The following is a 15,786-nucleotide window of genomic DNA, read 5'->3' as shown; positions in this document are numbered from 1 at the left end:
TGGTGTGTTAAAAATAGTGCAGCAAGCTTTGAAAAAATCTGTTGGGTTTGCTGGAGTCTAGGCATTTATACCATAGTGGCTGTTGCTCTAATTAAAAAGCAAAGCTCACATGACAGAAACTATTCCCATGCGCTGACATTTCAATGCAACTACCGCAACCCAAAACTCAATCTTCGCTTTGTTCCCCTCTTTGTGTGTCTCAGGCCAAGAGGAGCAAGAGCTGTGGATATGTGCGTGTGCTGCTCAACGGATTCGCATGGTAGACACAGGGAAAAGTACATTTTTCTGAGGAGGAGAGAGCTAATTACTCTGCCCGGCATCCAGAATGACTCAGTAAGCCAGTAAAATGGCTCCAAAATTCTTTACTTGCTTTGTGAAGGGGAAGAAATACCAGAGTGATTTCCTTAGCTCTGACAAAGTCGGCGGTCCTCATTTTTCCAGTTCATTCAGGCTCTGTACCCATTTGACTTTCCATCCTCGTTTCAAATATGATGTTGATTAAGGCATTGGAAACAGAAATCCTCTCAAGTCAAGCATTTTCTCAGAGCAACTCCTCACAACCAGGCGAGTAAAGCCACCACCCTTTGACATTTGGAAATGAGAGCCATGAAGCCACCCACCTGGGAATGTGGCCATTGGCTGGCTCTGCTCTCACCCCTGTAATCTCAATGCTCAAAACCAAGTACTCCCCAGTAGTTTCTGCGTGGAAAAGAAGAAATATATATATGTGTGTGTATGGGTGTGATCTTCATGCTAATAGACTTCTAATACAAAACAGTCAATAGGAACTTTTCTTTTAAAAGCAGCCAAAGGGTTAATGATGTGAAGGAAAATAAGACTGCAGAGCCACAGCTGGTGGCTTGTGAGTTTTTCAGGCTTCTCAGCTAGTAGGCTGGGGGTTGGCTGCTCAACCCCATCCAGTGGCACTCCGGGATTGAGGAGAAATCTTTGCCACGGTGCTGTGAGATCTCCTTATCTTCCATGAAACATGGGCACCATTCCTCACTCTGCTGTCTTCCTGGCTGGAGTAGGCCTGGCTATCATGAGGGGGACATGGATGTGTTTCTTTGAGATGTGCATGCACAGCACAGAGGAATGTGAGTGACCAGGGAAGTGGCTTAGGAACTTTTGTAATATCTCTGGGAAAGAGTATCCTTTAGAAACAGATAAATCCTGTAGTGCTGATTCCCCCAGGTGTGCATCCACGTTGCGTAGGCACTGGTGAGATACTGATGAATTACACTGCAACCCCATTTTTGATTCAGCCCTGAGAACAAATGGCCTCTTTGAAGCTGTCCTGTGCAGGGCACCTTCTCTGTAGCACTGCAAAGCCTTTGATCTCCCTCCTAAGCGGCCTGACAGTTCTCTGTTCTGCCTCCACCACAGGGCCCATCCCACATCCCTTGGCCAGGACATAGCCACCATCATCCTGAATCATAGAATCATAGAATGGCCTGGGTTGAAAAGAACCACAATGATCATCTAGTTTCAACCCCCCTGCTATGTGCAGGATTGCCAACCAGCAGACCAGGTTGCCCAGAGCCACATCCAGAAGCCCTCTCCTGGTGGATGCAGAAGTCACCCCTTGTGTTGTAGGCTCTGACATTAAAAAATCCTGCCCTGTTTGTCTCATGGATTGCATCTATTCAGCGCTACCAAACTCTCCTCCAGCTCTGACCATTGCAGCAAAGCACTAAACCACATCCCTTTGCCCTCCCCACTGTGCCTCTCTGGACCTGATGACACACAAACCTACTTAGCTCAGCTCAGTGCTTGCTGCAGAGCATTTCCCAGTGCTCATCTGCAAACTGTAGGCTCCCAGGGGTAGTGGACACCCTTTGAGCCTGGGGCATCGCTTCCTTACCTCCAGTGCAGAGGGCAAACAACGACCTCTAAAGTCAGCAGTGTGACCTGAGGACACACGATGTGGTGGAAACACGAAATTCACTCGTAATAATGGCTGCCACACTCCTGTAGTACGGGCAGCCCTTTTACAGGGTTCTGCCAGACCCAGCAAGCCAGCTGCGAGTTGGAGCTGAGCCCTTTCAAACTCAGCAAGCCCTGCTCTAATGAAGCTCATACCTCATTACCGGCTCAGCATTGATTTAATGAGTTCCCTTTAGAAGTCTCCAATACCGCATTCCTCAGAAGATTAAGGTCTGCTTTTTGTCCTAGCTGATGTTGTTACTGAGGAGGCATGAGGATCAGCGCTATGCCCTGCTTACCCCTGGGTGAACCCCATTTAAGCAGTATGTTTACAGCAGGAATCCTTCCAAACACTGCACAGATGGAATTTCACATCTGACAAAAGAAAGAGACAATGTTTATCAGGCCAGAAAAAAAATAATGCTTAACACTGGCTGGGTTTGCATTTGCTTGCCCATGTGCTTTGGTCTCTCCTGTGTTTTCAGTGACAAAAGTACTCTCCAGAGAAAGGCTCTGAGAAACACTCTTGTTTATAAACTCACCCCAGTGGAAATGACAGCCAATGTGATTGACTGACACCTCTGGAAGGCACTCTCACAGCACCAGCCTCCTCAGGGCCCTCTTTCCGATGGTGGTTCCGTGCAATGAGGCTGAGGGGGTCCCCCAGGCAGTGAAAGGGGACTGCAGGGGCTGCTAGCTCTGCCATTGCCTGATACAGGAGAGAGAAGGGATGGGGAAGGGCATCTTTGCTGTTTTTTCTTTTTAAAGGAGCAACAAACAGCACAGACGTGTGAAAGGAACTCCAAGCAGGAGCACCAGGGATCAAGACTGGGATTCTGCAAGTCAGAGCTGAGTTGCTCATGAGCCTCTTGGTAGCTTTTGCTTTGTTGCATGAAAGGCATTTGCTTTGTGGCCAAGGAACAGCCAACAGAAAGAAGAAGAGGACGGACTTACAGGAATGCCAAAGCATTTTTCTGTCGAAAAGCTGTGGGCTCTCTGCTGAATGGCGTGAGCTCTCTCCTTCAGCCAGAACACACTTCCCCCACAACTTCCCCTGTGCCGTGACCTTTCGCTAAGCCAGGTGGGGAACGGGAGCTCAAGATCCTATTAACATCTACCGATATCGACGAACGGCTTCGCAAGTGCGGCGGGTGCCCCCACACCGTTACCGCAAGGCATCACCCGGCACCTGCCTGCCCTGTAACTTCTCCCTAGGAAAACTCAACCCCCGGGTAGGCAGTCCCACACATCTCCGTGCCCTCCAGCATTTCTCCACAGGCAAAACTTTGCAAACTATCGGGAGGCTGCCCTCGGAGAGGGGTCCCGCACCTCTGCCAAGATCCTGCCAGCCGCACCGGGTGTTCACGGGCTGCAGGGTGCCCCTTCCCCTTTAAATAAAAATCAGAATCCTCTCCAGACCCCCCTCCCTTTCAGCAGAGGCTGAATGCATCACGCGTCCGACTCTCCGTGCAGGAACAGGGCGAGCGGCGCACACACCGCCTGCACCACCGCTGCGTCCGGAGACGCCGCTCTGCGAAAAACAGCGAAAGTACCTTTTGAATTCTTCCATCAATATCCAAATAAATACACTTGGGCCGGTAAGTTGAGGAGGCAGATCCCATCTTGCTACTGTTGGGCTTTTACTGGGCTTCCCGCCAGAGCAGAAAACAAGGCTTATCCCACCAGGCTGAGCCACCGCTGCCTGGCAGCTCGGTGTCCCCGCTCCGCTGTGTCCCACGGCACTCTCATTCTGGGAAGGTCCCTCCTCTAACGTGCACGCGTTGTTTGTGCCCGTCTCCCCGCCACCTCCTTCCCGTGGTGCTCCCCTCCGCATCCAGCTGCCGTGGGCAGGAGGGGGGAAGCGGCTCCAGATGCGTCCATTCCCATGGCAACAGTCCTTTTTGGCATTCCCGTGACACATGCCAAGCCGAATGGCACTTACTGATGGGGGGGAGACCTCCTCCATCAGAATGCTGAGAGGTGTCATTCATTTGTGTGTTGAAACAAGACCATAATTGCTAATTAGTGCTGACACTTTCAGTGAGCTCCTTGCAGGCTGCAAGCAGGCTGGATGTACCCTTAACCATCCGCTGGGGCTGCCTCCACCAAAACCATGCAGTTTGATTTCCACATCCCTCCTGTCATTGTTAGATGGAAAGAGAAAGATGGAAAGGGGAAGCTGTGGCCATAGAGTTGTAAGTTCCAAAAGCACAAAGGAGACACAAAGCCCGTACTCTCTCATGAAGGAATGGGGGAGTGCAAAGCACCCTGGGAAGCACATCCAAGGTGTAGCCTAAAAGCCAGAGGGGAGCAAAGCACATGATGGCCAACCCTCTGAGAGGACACCAAGTGCTGTGTGTCCACACCATTCTGCTGTGCCCATGCTCACTGGCAGCTGGAAGATCAGCAGTGATAATGCTGGGTCGCAGAGGGGAGAGGACTTGGAGACAGCCTCTCCTCTGCCTTTGCATGGCACAGGCTGTGAGCACAGTGTGGCTGAGTTGCTTTTTCTGGGGCCATCACCATTTTTTTTCTGAAGCTTTCGAGAAAGAGCCCTGTAGGGCTGTTGAGAATCCCATTGGCTATCCCAATGGCTATCCCATCAGTTATCCCACTTGCTATCCCACTGGCTATCCTGTTGGTCATTCTATCAGATATCCCATTAAAAATCCCACAAACTACGTCACTGATTATCCCATTGGCTGTTCCATTGGATGTTTTATCAGCCACTCTCTCCTTTCCTGTTTTTTTTCTGTTTTGCTTCTCTTGGGATATTTTTTTGCCACCATGAGTCAGGGCTGCTAATGACTGAACTGCTGGTTACAGCAGTACGAGCTCCTCCATCATGTCTATGGCAGAAGCTTCTTCAGTTCAGCTTTAACTCTTTTCCGTATGCCTATGGAAAGTGTAGGACTTTCTGGGTATGGAAATTTTTACTCACTTCTTTTACTCGCACATTTCTTTCATATGCTGTCAGGTTTCTACAGGTCCAGGTCTGGAAATGATCGTATTTGATGCTAATTACAGATTGCTAACACTGAGACTGAGACTTTCATATAATCTTTCTATCTGGACCTCGAAATCCTGAATTTGAGCCCTCACCATGTAGCAGTTCAGTTCCTCACCTTGCTCTCAGCTCCAGTTCCATTTCTTGGTCATCTCAGCAGCCGTGATCACGCACATAGCCCACTTTCCTCATCAAAGCCCAGAGACATGGGCTGACAGGCAACTGCAGCATTTTTTGACAAGTCTGGTCTGGAGTCCAGGGTGTGAAATACACACTCTAATGGGCAGCTTTTTTCACTTTAATACAACAATGCTGGCCACCACAGCGATAATGCGCTCTTTACTATGTTAACAATCATTGTTAAAATTCTGGTACCAATGGTTTTTGCTTTTACAATTATAGAATAAAATGATAGAATCACCTGGATTGGAATGGACTCTTAAGGATCATGTGGTCCAACTTGCCTGCAGTGACAGGGACACCTACAGCTACACCACGTTGCTCAGAGCCCCATCCAACCTGACCCTGAGTGTCTCCAGGAATGGAGCATCCACCACCTCTCTGGGCAACCTGTGCCAGCACCTCATTGGCTTGAAACTTTCATATGACACTTCAAATCATGGGAAAGATACACACTTGTCCACATGTGAAGTACTGGTCTGGGAAAGACAAGAGGCCATGGGCACAAACTGGAACATAGGAGGCTATCTAAACATTTAGAAACAATTACTCACTGTGCAGGTGATGGAGTCCTGGCTCAAACTGCCCAGAGGCTGTGGGGTCTCCTCCTCAGAGACCTTCAAAACCCAACTGGATGTGGGCCTGGGCAACCTGCTCTGGGTGTCCCTGCTGGAGCTGGGGTTGGCCCAGATGGACCCAGAGGCTCTTCCAACCCCAAGTTATCTGTGGTTGTATTAAGAGCAGTCCCAGGCCATGGGTGATTCTTTCACTTCATGAAAGCTCTCTGCTTTCCACTTCCCCCTGTTCATTTCCCAGTCTCATCTTCGTAATCCAGTCCTCTGTTCCAAGACCTTCATTTGAAGTATTTTCATAGATTCAAGAGTCCCCAAGTGCCTTGCAATCTCGCTTTTGACCCAGCTGTATACTGTGTGAAGGATGAGATGCATACACGCAAGCACAAACCGTAGCCAAACACTAATGGCAGATTCATCCAGCATACTGGAGCCCTGATGCAGAGCTTCTGGGAAAGCCCAGCTATAAAATCTGTGTTTTTATAAGGTTGTGGAAGAAATCAGCAGATCCGACTGGAACCTTCAATGGCTGATGGGGAAAATGTAAATGAAATTAACTGTGTCTGGAGTCACTTGTTACATCATTTAGAGGGCTGAGAGCCAAGAAGTGGAAAAGTAAATTCCCTCTACTGGACAAGGTTGGCTCATGTTCTTGGCAAGAAAGTCTGAATGGGGGATCACAATTTGTGCTCCCAAACAGGAGGTAAGCAACCCATGGCTATACTGGATGAAAACTGCCTGGGGTTTTACACAGCATGGGAAAGTAAAGTATCCTCAGATGCATATTCTGGGTTACTGCCATCTGAAAGCTCAGTGCTGCTCAACACTCAGCACATATCAACACTCATATATCCTGAAGTTTTGTGACAACCCCAGGATTAACAAAAGGCTACTGACATTGGCACCAGTCTCGTGCATGCATGGGATGGGGCCTGGGGAAAGAAGGTCTGCATGCTTCTAGGTGAAAGAGCTGACATGGGCAGAGAGAGGACAAGCATCCACCTGTACAAGAAGGGATATGATGGCTGGGAAACGCTGCACTGCACGGGGTGGGGGGGGGAGAGGGGGGGGAGGGAGCTGCTCAGCAGGCTGGATGTGTTGGCAAACTGAGGGCACTGGGTGAGAGATGGTTCCTCAGCTGTGGCACACAAGCATCCCATGAAAAATGCCTGGATGCCTACCTGTGCTACCTATTGTAGGCTACCAGCTTTAGCAGAGGGATTGGACTCAATGATCTCTTGAGGCCTCTTCCAACCCCTGCGATTCCATGATTCCATGAGAGGCACAGCCATGTAAACCTTTGGTGAGTCAGTTTTAAGGGACTTTGAACAACTCTTTGCAGTAAACACTCTATTTCAATGCGATTTTTAAAATATACATCAGATACATACATAACACTTTCCCACATATTTTTTCATACTTTTTTTCTTTTTGCATAGAGCTTTCAGTGCAGTTTCCTCTAATGGGCAGAAGTCCATTGTATTTTCTCCATACAAGAGATTAAATGTCTTATCTTTTAGTGTGGGAGGCCAGAACAGAGCCACAGATTCAGTGTGAAAAAAATAACAAAGACTTCGTGGGCCCAGGCAGCGCTGAAAGTTTTCTGACCTGCTATAGCAGAAAGCTGAAAGCTGTATGAAATAAGGACATTTTAAACACTTTTGCAGCTTCTGAAACTAGATTGAGTTCAGTGACGCCGTTCCATGGGAGCGTTACCTAGACAATCACCTATTATACATCCCTCCATTAGCATCGTCAACATTTCTGAAAGCTACAGGTCATGACCAAAGCAAGACAGAAGATTAGATAAGAAATCATTAGTATCTACTTTCAAATAACACATTTCTGATCTTTCTTTTTACTCGTCTCTGTTTTTTTGGATTTGCTTGTTCACCCAGGTCATGTACGTGAGCTTTCCTCTACAAGTTTGAAAGCCAGAGATGTTCACCAAGGAACAAAATTGAACTGGGATTTTCACGCCATAATAAGGCTCTGGTTCATGAGGAAAACAGTAAATAGCATACAATTGATGGTATGGTCAGGAGAAAGGGCAGCACTGACGTATTATAGAAAATGAAATGGAAGCATTTTATGGAGTGAATGGGAGGCCTCACACAAAAACAGTTGTATTTTGGTCAGTGCATTTCACCATCCTTTCACCCTATTTCATTTGGTTCTATCCCACGCAGCTTCCTCCTTGGTTTGCACCACAGCGCTGTGTCTCATCCCACACTCCCTCCTCTTCCTGAGCCCCTGCTGGTACAGATGGTCCCAGGAAAGCCCCAAGACCAGCAACATTTGTGTTGAGATGTGAATGCTGAAGTTCAAGATATCACAAGAGGTAAGGGAAAACAGCTCAAGGCAGTGTTTCCCTTCCTATATTGTGCACAGACAAGGACTTAGTATGCGTGGTATCCAAGGAGCCCATCCAGCCTCCAGGCACAAGGGCAGGATGTCCAAGGCCATCTGTCCAGCAGCCAAGAACCATGGAGACTATATTCAGGTTTTAGTTTCAGGATCAGTTGCAGTGACACTGGGGACAAGGGACACCACCTTCCAAGCCCTCCTCCTGTCTCCTGGGTTAATCCTAGGTTGATGACCACATGCAGGGTTTGAGTGTGCCTTCTGCACCCTCCTGAGGCAGGCAGTGGTCAGCCTCTCCATCGCCAGTCCTGCCTCTTGGAGTCATCAGAGCTCATTGCTGCTTTTCACCTCCAGGCTTGTGCGCTACCAATACTCTTGTGTAACAGTAAATAGATGTCCTGAGGTCCTGACATGTGTGCCATAAACACAGCTTCCTCAACTGTGTCAGAGTGACAAGGCTCCCTTAGCAGCACCATTCTTGTTGGAGGGGCAGCCCTGCTCAGGCTGGGGCTCAGAGGCCAAGGCAACAGTCACTCTGTCTTTTCACAACTGTGTGGCCAGTGTCCCTAGAAACAGACCATGGGCACTACAAATTGCACAACCCTGGACTGATCAGGAGCCACGTGAGGGAAATCGGGTTTTGCCAAGGGTTACCACTGAGCAACAAGAGCTACTTTCCCTTTTCTGCACAGGGGCACTGGTTATTGGTACGCTGCCAGGAGAGCAGCTCAGGGATCATCAGCAGTCTACTGCCATCCCTAACAGCTCGGAGCTGCTGGCTTTTATTGGGAAACTTCTCCCAGAGAGGATTCATTAGTGGCTGGATCTTCTGCAACACAGACATGGTTCTGTCCTACTTTTTCACTCTCTCTCCTTTCCCTCCTCTCTTTATCCTTCTCCTTTGAGTGTTTTTCACTGAATTCACTTTGGATTGTTTAATCTTTGTTTTTAAATTCTTATCCTTTCATCTTCAGCCACTTCCACACAATCTGGACATTGAATGGGAAGGTTTCTTCCTCTCTGATTCTCTCCCTCTGCCCAAGTGTTTGATGAAAATGCCCTGTTGGCTGTCAGTCACTGTCTCAAAAGAGAGGCATGAACCTCTCACAGGCAGTAAATAAGTTTTCTGACAAGAAAATGAGAAGAAACTTTCTGGGCATACAGAAAAAAACAGAAGCCCAGCAGCCCTCCATTAAGAAGTGAACAAAGTTGTGGCTGGCTCTGCTTTTCAGCTCCACTCCTTCTACTTGCACTTCTGCTTTTTGCACTTTCTCTTGCTGCTCATTCCCTCACTGTGTCCCCTGATCAGTGCTCCCTGCTACCTACCCTGTACCTTCACCATGGCCAAGAGTGCTCCATGCTCTTTCCTCTGTCCCATTTCATCTCAGGGGCTCATTTTCCACGCTGTTTCCCATTTGCCTCTCCTGCCAGCAGTACAACCCTGCTCTCCTTCATCTCTCTGCCCAAGGAATGAGCAGAAGAAAAGCTACAGAGACAGAATTACTTATATGATTTCTGCAGAGAAGCCAAGTCTTGCTTGCTTTGGAGCCTATGAGAATTTATCCTTCGCATTTGCTAGGGGAAAAGCCAAAGGCAACGTGTCACTTAATAAAGTGGTGCATTTGGTCTGCTTTTATTTATCTTCTATACATCCCCTCCCCTCCTCCAACCCAAAACCATCATGTTCTTGGAGCAAGCAACCAAGATTGGAGCTGCATTTGGCAAAGCGTGCCTGTGTCTAAAGAGCTGCTTCTCAGAAACCAGCTTGGTTTGCTTGAACACTGCTGTGTAGAGGTGCACCTGGGTGTCTCACATGGCTGGGTGAGATGTGGGCCGGTTACCATAAATTAACCATTGCTACAGTCATCCAGCACAAGTTGTCCCATTTTTCAAGAAGTGTAAGAAAGAAAACCCTGGATATTATAATAGGCCTGTCAGTCCCCCTTCAGTGCCTGGTAAAATTATGGAGAAGATTATTCCGGGAGTTATTGAAAAACACTTGAAAGACAATGCAGCCATTAGTCATAGCCAACACAGGTTCACAAGGGGAAAGTCCTGTTTAATGAACTTAATTTCCTTTTACGACAGGGTTACTCACCTACCTGAACAATGGAAATCAGTTGATGTAATCTTTTGGTATTTAAGCAGAGCTCTCGATATTGTTTCTCAAAGTATTCTTCTGGACAGAAACATAATGCGATGGGTGAGCTGATGGGTCAGGCTCAAAGGGTTATGTTCAATGGGGCTACACCAAGCTGGCAGTCAGACACTAGTGGGGCTCCACAGGACTCCATTTTAGGGCCAGTTCTCTTCAACACGTTCATCAATGATCTGGATAAAAATCTTGAAGGTGTGCTAAGTAAATCTGCAGGAGGAGCTGTTGACTCCATTGAAAGAGGCCTTGCAGAGACCTGAACAAACTGGAGGGCTGGGAAATCATCAGTCACACACAGCTCAACAAGAGTAAGTGCTGCACCTAGGATCAAGGGCAACCCTACACATATGTACTGACTGGGGGCTAGAGGCTGTAGAGCAGTCCCAGGGAAAGGAACCTGGGGGTTCTGGCTGATGGCAAGCTGTACCTGAGCCAACAGTGTGCCCTGGAGCCAAAGGGACAACTGCGCCTAGGGGGCACCAGGCCCAGCACTGCTGCCCTCTGGTGCTAGCAACGAGGCCCGAGGGAACGGCATGGAGCTGCGTCAGGGGAGGGCAGCTAGGGGTCAGGGAAAAGGTCTGCACCACAGGGCTGTGGGCACGCTCCCTGGTGATGGAGCTCAAGAAGCATCTGGACAGTGCTCTCAGAGCTAGGGTTTGATTTTGGGTGTTTGTGTGGAGCCAGGAGATCCTTATGAATCAAAGATCCTTATGGATCCCTTCCAACACAGGATATTCTGTGATTCGATAGCCTGCTGTAGTATCATACTGCAACATGCAGAACAGCCACCTATTTCTAGCTGTTCCTGCATTTTTGAGCATTATTCAGAGCAGTTTTCATTGAGACGTCCATGAGGACATCTGAACCTCTTACAAGGTTAGGAAATTCCACTACCACCTCAACAGAACTTCCCACTCTTCTCACAGCTCTCTGTGTGCATCTGCGCTGTGCTTCATTTGGCATAGTTACTCGAGAGTTGGCCAGCTTCAGCAACTGGCTCATTTCATGCTGTAACTGTTGTTGAATGTAAGCTCAGCTGAGCCCTCCAGAGACACAAAACCCATCACCATGGATCGCTATGTGAAAACTTTCTGCCTCTGGCATCCATGCCCAGCCACAGCTATCCAGCGCCTCCCCACAGAAGGCATCACCTGCTGGAGGAAGCTGAAATACCTGAAGGGCAGAGGCAGAAAAGGCTGCACACTCCAAACAGACCTAGAATTTGATTCTCAGAGAACTGAACGTTCATGAGAGAATTTTGGGGGCAAACTTGCTTGAAAACAGCCTGATGTCACAGAATAAGAAAATTGCTAGAAAATCATGCAGAGCTGGAGTGCTTATTGGATCCTTTTTTGGCAGAAAAAATAAGAGTAGTGATACAGTTGATCATAGAGTTGTTTATTGTTGTTGTTCTCAGCAGAACACATTTACATGGGCAATTTCAACTATGCCTGGAAAACAGAGACAGCAGAAACAACACAGAAGGGATGTGTAGGTGAACATACTGGGGCTGCTAGTCATTCATTTTATCTGCTTTCATGGGTCTGGCTATTCTGAAAAAAACAGTGTATAGGAATCAGCCTGTGCTGAGGAATAACATTTCCTTTCTGGTGACACACGGGAATGAGATTTAGACATTGATTCGACAGATGCATTATTCTATTAGCGGATTTCAAGCAGGCAAATGCGGGAGATCTCTTTTCCCTGCTACTGACCAGCTTACATCAACCGTCCTACTGAGAAGTCTTACTTCAAATGACAGTGCTGGGAAAATCATCCTGAGAATGAGATGTGTTAGCTTTGCTCCAAGTGGTCAAGGAGTTTAATGGATTCACCACTGTTAGGTGCTTCGCTAGAGAGGGATTTCATTCCCCTCAAGTAATTATTTACTGAAATTTGGAGCCTGGGTCAGAGTCCCCTGACAGTGGAGCATATGAGAAGTCAGACTGTCCAACAGCTCTAGCACAGATATCAGTCAGTAAAGCACACATTCTTAGGCATCACGTTGATCACACAGCCCCATCTCACATTCCTGTGCTGGTGACCCCACTTTTGAGACCTGCCAACGTAAATACCAGAGCAAGGAAAGCAGGCGGCTTCTCACTGTATTTCACTGCTTTATGCAACTACATTTTGCATGCAGACACGCTGACCAGCTGTGCTAATATGTTCTCCTCAGTGCAAAGCAAACAGGCAAACTTCCTTAACCCCCAAGAGAGAAAAGAGGGTGCTGGCACCAAGATGTATGCACCCACGCTTCGATGGAGCAATCGCCACAGCACAGAGGACCCTGATTTCACTTTCTTCTATTGGGGACAGAGAACATGCACACGATAAGATTTTGAGAGCTCTTCTATTCTCTTGCTAGATGCTTTGTTCCTTTCAGATAACTTGAAAACTGCAGCCAGAGGAGAAGGGGAAGAAGCTTTACCAAGACTCCCAACAGCGACAGCTAAGCTGTACCCCTCCATTACACGGTTATTAGCCCCATGTACCAGTGGAAAACCAAATACGCAGATTCTGTCACGGAATGACACGATGTTCAGATGTTTCCTACCAGATGATAGGAGTGATTTAATAATAGCTTCAGAACCTGCTGTACTTATTAAGCTAAAGTCTCACGTGGCCTGCAGCAAATTGAATGACTCAGACTCAAATACAATACGCCGTCCCCTGCAGCAGAAATAACAGCATTGTGTTTGGCAGAGGAGGCAGAAGAAACCCACTTCTATAAGTTTAGCCTGGATGTTATTGGCTGCTCTGTGCAGTACGTGCCAACTACCCTTCCTATCACAGAAACGAAATAATGAAAATTCAGTAGTTATTGAACACTTCATCTTTTTTTTTTTTGAGCCAGAATCTCCATATCCCCTGGGAAGTCCAGCTCTCTTTCAGCTTGATCCCTATTTGTGCTGCAACTCATGTATATATGTACACAAATGTAGCTGTGACCCTCTTGATTTAGCATATGAACTCAGGCTGCTGCTTTGAGTTCTGACCTCAATGAGCTGCTGTTACTTTCTGAATAACCCAAGAAATTCAGGCCACCTGTTAAGGATTTGGGTATCAGATAAACTTAAATGGCAAGGACATAAATAAAATTGTTGGATTCTTCAATTGTTTTCTCCTGAGTTGCACAAGTAAAAGGAGAATAACATCCTAGAAACAATGTCTGAAGGTTTTAGATATTCACTAGATGTTCACTGCAGCCTGTGGGTACAATTGCTAAAGCACTAAGATAGAAAAGGTGGACGACTTAACTGTACCTCAACTCTGCCATACTTCATCTGTCCAATATAACCCTTCTAAGGTTCTGCCTTCTAGGAAAACACAATTTCCTAACAAATATGAAATCTGCACCCCACAACCTTGGGAGAAACCCTACGAACTCAGAGCCAGGCTTATGCAAGGAATTGATCTCTGGGGGTAAGGAAAAATGAGACATACATTTTAATTCATTTTCTTTTAAAGACACAATAGGCACGTGATTAGAACTGAAGAAATCAGCTAGTGTGTTGATAAGTAAACAAATAACAGAGTATGAAGGATTCTTTGACATTTGTTTCTGAAGCAAGGCTCGCATAACCACGGCAACGTAAAGATGATGGAAGAAATTCAGGCTGGGCTCCATGGGGACATGCCCACACCTTATCCAAAATGGACTTCCAAGATTCTGTGTTTGCATTTTCTTTTTTTCTATCTGTAGGTAGCATTTCATAGCCAAAGGACATTGCTCTCTTTCAGATGACATCTGGACAAGCTCTTGGCTGCAGTCTTCTGTGGAGGCAGTGGAACACAATCTCCATGTCTCACTTGTTCTCTCCTTGGCTTCTTCTATCCGTGCACACAATTTGCAATTGCAGTGGGGACACAGTGATTCCTAGAGATGCAGAATGACCAACCACTATATGGTTCCCTGCTCCCACAGCAACATTTCACCCACAACATGCTTTATCTGTGTGGTTTGGAGTTTGCTTACTATTAACAGAAGCACAGGAAACAACTATTCTTAGGCAATAGGTATTCAGTGTTTTTGATGCCAGCTTTTTGCTTTTCTCACCGATTTCTAGCAACTGTCATTTTTTCCTTATCCTTTATCTCTATTTACACTAATGCATACTTGATTACCCCTTTTTTTCCCCCCGTTAAATACTGCAACATGCAGATATATTTATGTCTTTACTATGAGAGTGGTAAGCTGGCACAGGCTGCCCAGAGAGGTTGTGGATGCCCCGTCCCTGGAGATGTTCAGGGCCAGGTTGGATGGGGCCCTGGGCAGCCTGGTCTAGCATTAAATGTGGAAGCTGGTAGCCCTGCATGTGATGGGGGGGGGGGGTTGGAGATTCATGATCCTTGAGTTCCCTTCCAACCCGGGCCATTCTGTGATTCTGTGATAGCTCTTCAGGAAAATAAATAAATAAACAAAGACTTATTTACATCTGGATAATTATCCAACAGCCACAAAGAAAGATATTCTGCAGATGTACGTGTATGTACCCTTATACATGGCACAGAATAGGTCCACTTACACTCAAACAGTCCTTTACAACACGAAGTCACAGTGGGAGTTCCACTTACGGAAAGAGATCTTAAACATTTTCCATTTCTCACTGGATTAAAAAATTGGCAGTGAATGCTGCACTCAAGCACAGAACCTTCTAGTTCAGTGCAGCATCGAGGGAGACCTTCAACACTTATCCGTCCAGTACACTCCTGGGTAAGGATGGCAGTCACATTTTTAAGATTGCATGAGAGAGAATGTAGTTCAAGGTTACCAGTGCCCCACAGCACTGAGGTGCAAAGCTCTCAGGAAAAGAAATGGAGCCCCGTGCCTGCAGTCAACTTGCAGGCACAGAAGTCTGTGAGTGGAGCAACAGTCCATAACTACGGCACTGTTACTTTAGCAGAGAATATAAAAAAATCAAAATGGATTTGCTGGGAGCACAAAATGCAGCAATAAGGACAGCCTATCAGAGAAACTTCAAGCCCAGGAGAAATCATTGCATGATCTAATCCAAACCCCCATATAATATGCAGGCCGTAAAATTCCAGTCCAACCAGAGATTACCACCATCACCAAATCAAGGCCTAATAATTTCATCAGACTGCGAACAATCTTTCTCAACTGAATTCTGTGTGAAGAACAGTCAGCCTCCAACTGCTCTAAATGTACTCTGATTTCTTTTATACCCCATTACGCCTACATAACCTAGAGCAGCACTTTTCATGCAAACAACTCCACACATCCATCACTGGAGAAACCCAGCAGCAGCAACTGAATGGATTCCCAAGCATAAACGCTGCCTAAGTCTGAGGTAGTGTAACAGTGGCATGAACACAGATGAAGGATTCTCATTACTGTTCCAGGGATATTATTAAGGAACACATGCAGTAACTTTCAGAACTGGATGGCAAAATCCCTTTTGGAATTTTGTAACTGGCAGAATATTTGGGAAGAAATGAATCATCTTAGCACATGGAATAGGCTAGCAGTTTAACTTAAAGGCAAAAGAAATCTTAAAGTGCTCTGTGAATATACCACACCTTTCTCGCTAGCTATTTATAAAGTCTCAAATTGATCT

The 15,786-nt window shown here is 46.8% G+C and overlaps 1 protein-coding gene across 1 annotated transcript in view; it reads right to left on the bottom strand.

Annotated features, from left to right (window-relative positions):
- The window catches only part of PDE9A (phosphodiesterase 9A), a 42,366-nt gene extending 38,645 nt beyond the window's left edge, over positions 1–3,721 (bottom strand). Inside the window, exon 1 of the mRNA XM_048933061.1 lies at positions 3,480–3,721. Coding sequence (XP_048789018.1) covers positions 3,480–3,548 — 69 coding nt within the window. The 5' untranslated portion in view covers positions 3,549–3,721. The remainder of the gene's footprint in view (positions 1–3,479) is intronic.
- Positions 3,722–15,786: the final 12,065 nt, after the last annotated feature.

The sequence above is a fragment of the Lagopus muta genome, chromosome 1, assembly GCF_023343835.1.
Source record: "Lagopus muta isolate bLagMut1 chromosome 1, bLagMut1 primary, whole genome shotgun sequence".
NCBI classification, from domain to species: Eukaryota; Metazoa; Chordata; class Aves; order Galliformes; family Phasianidae; genus Lagopus; species Lagopus muta.
Note: the sequence above shows the minus strand (reverse complement) of the source record. Positions and strands in the feature narration are given on the sequence as shown.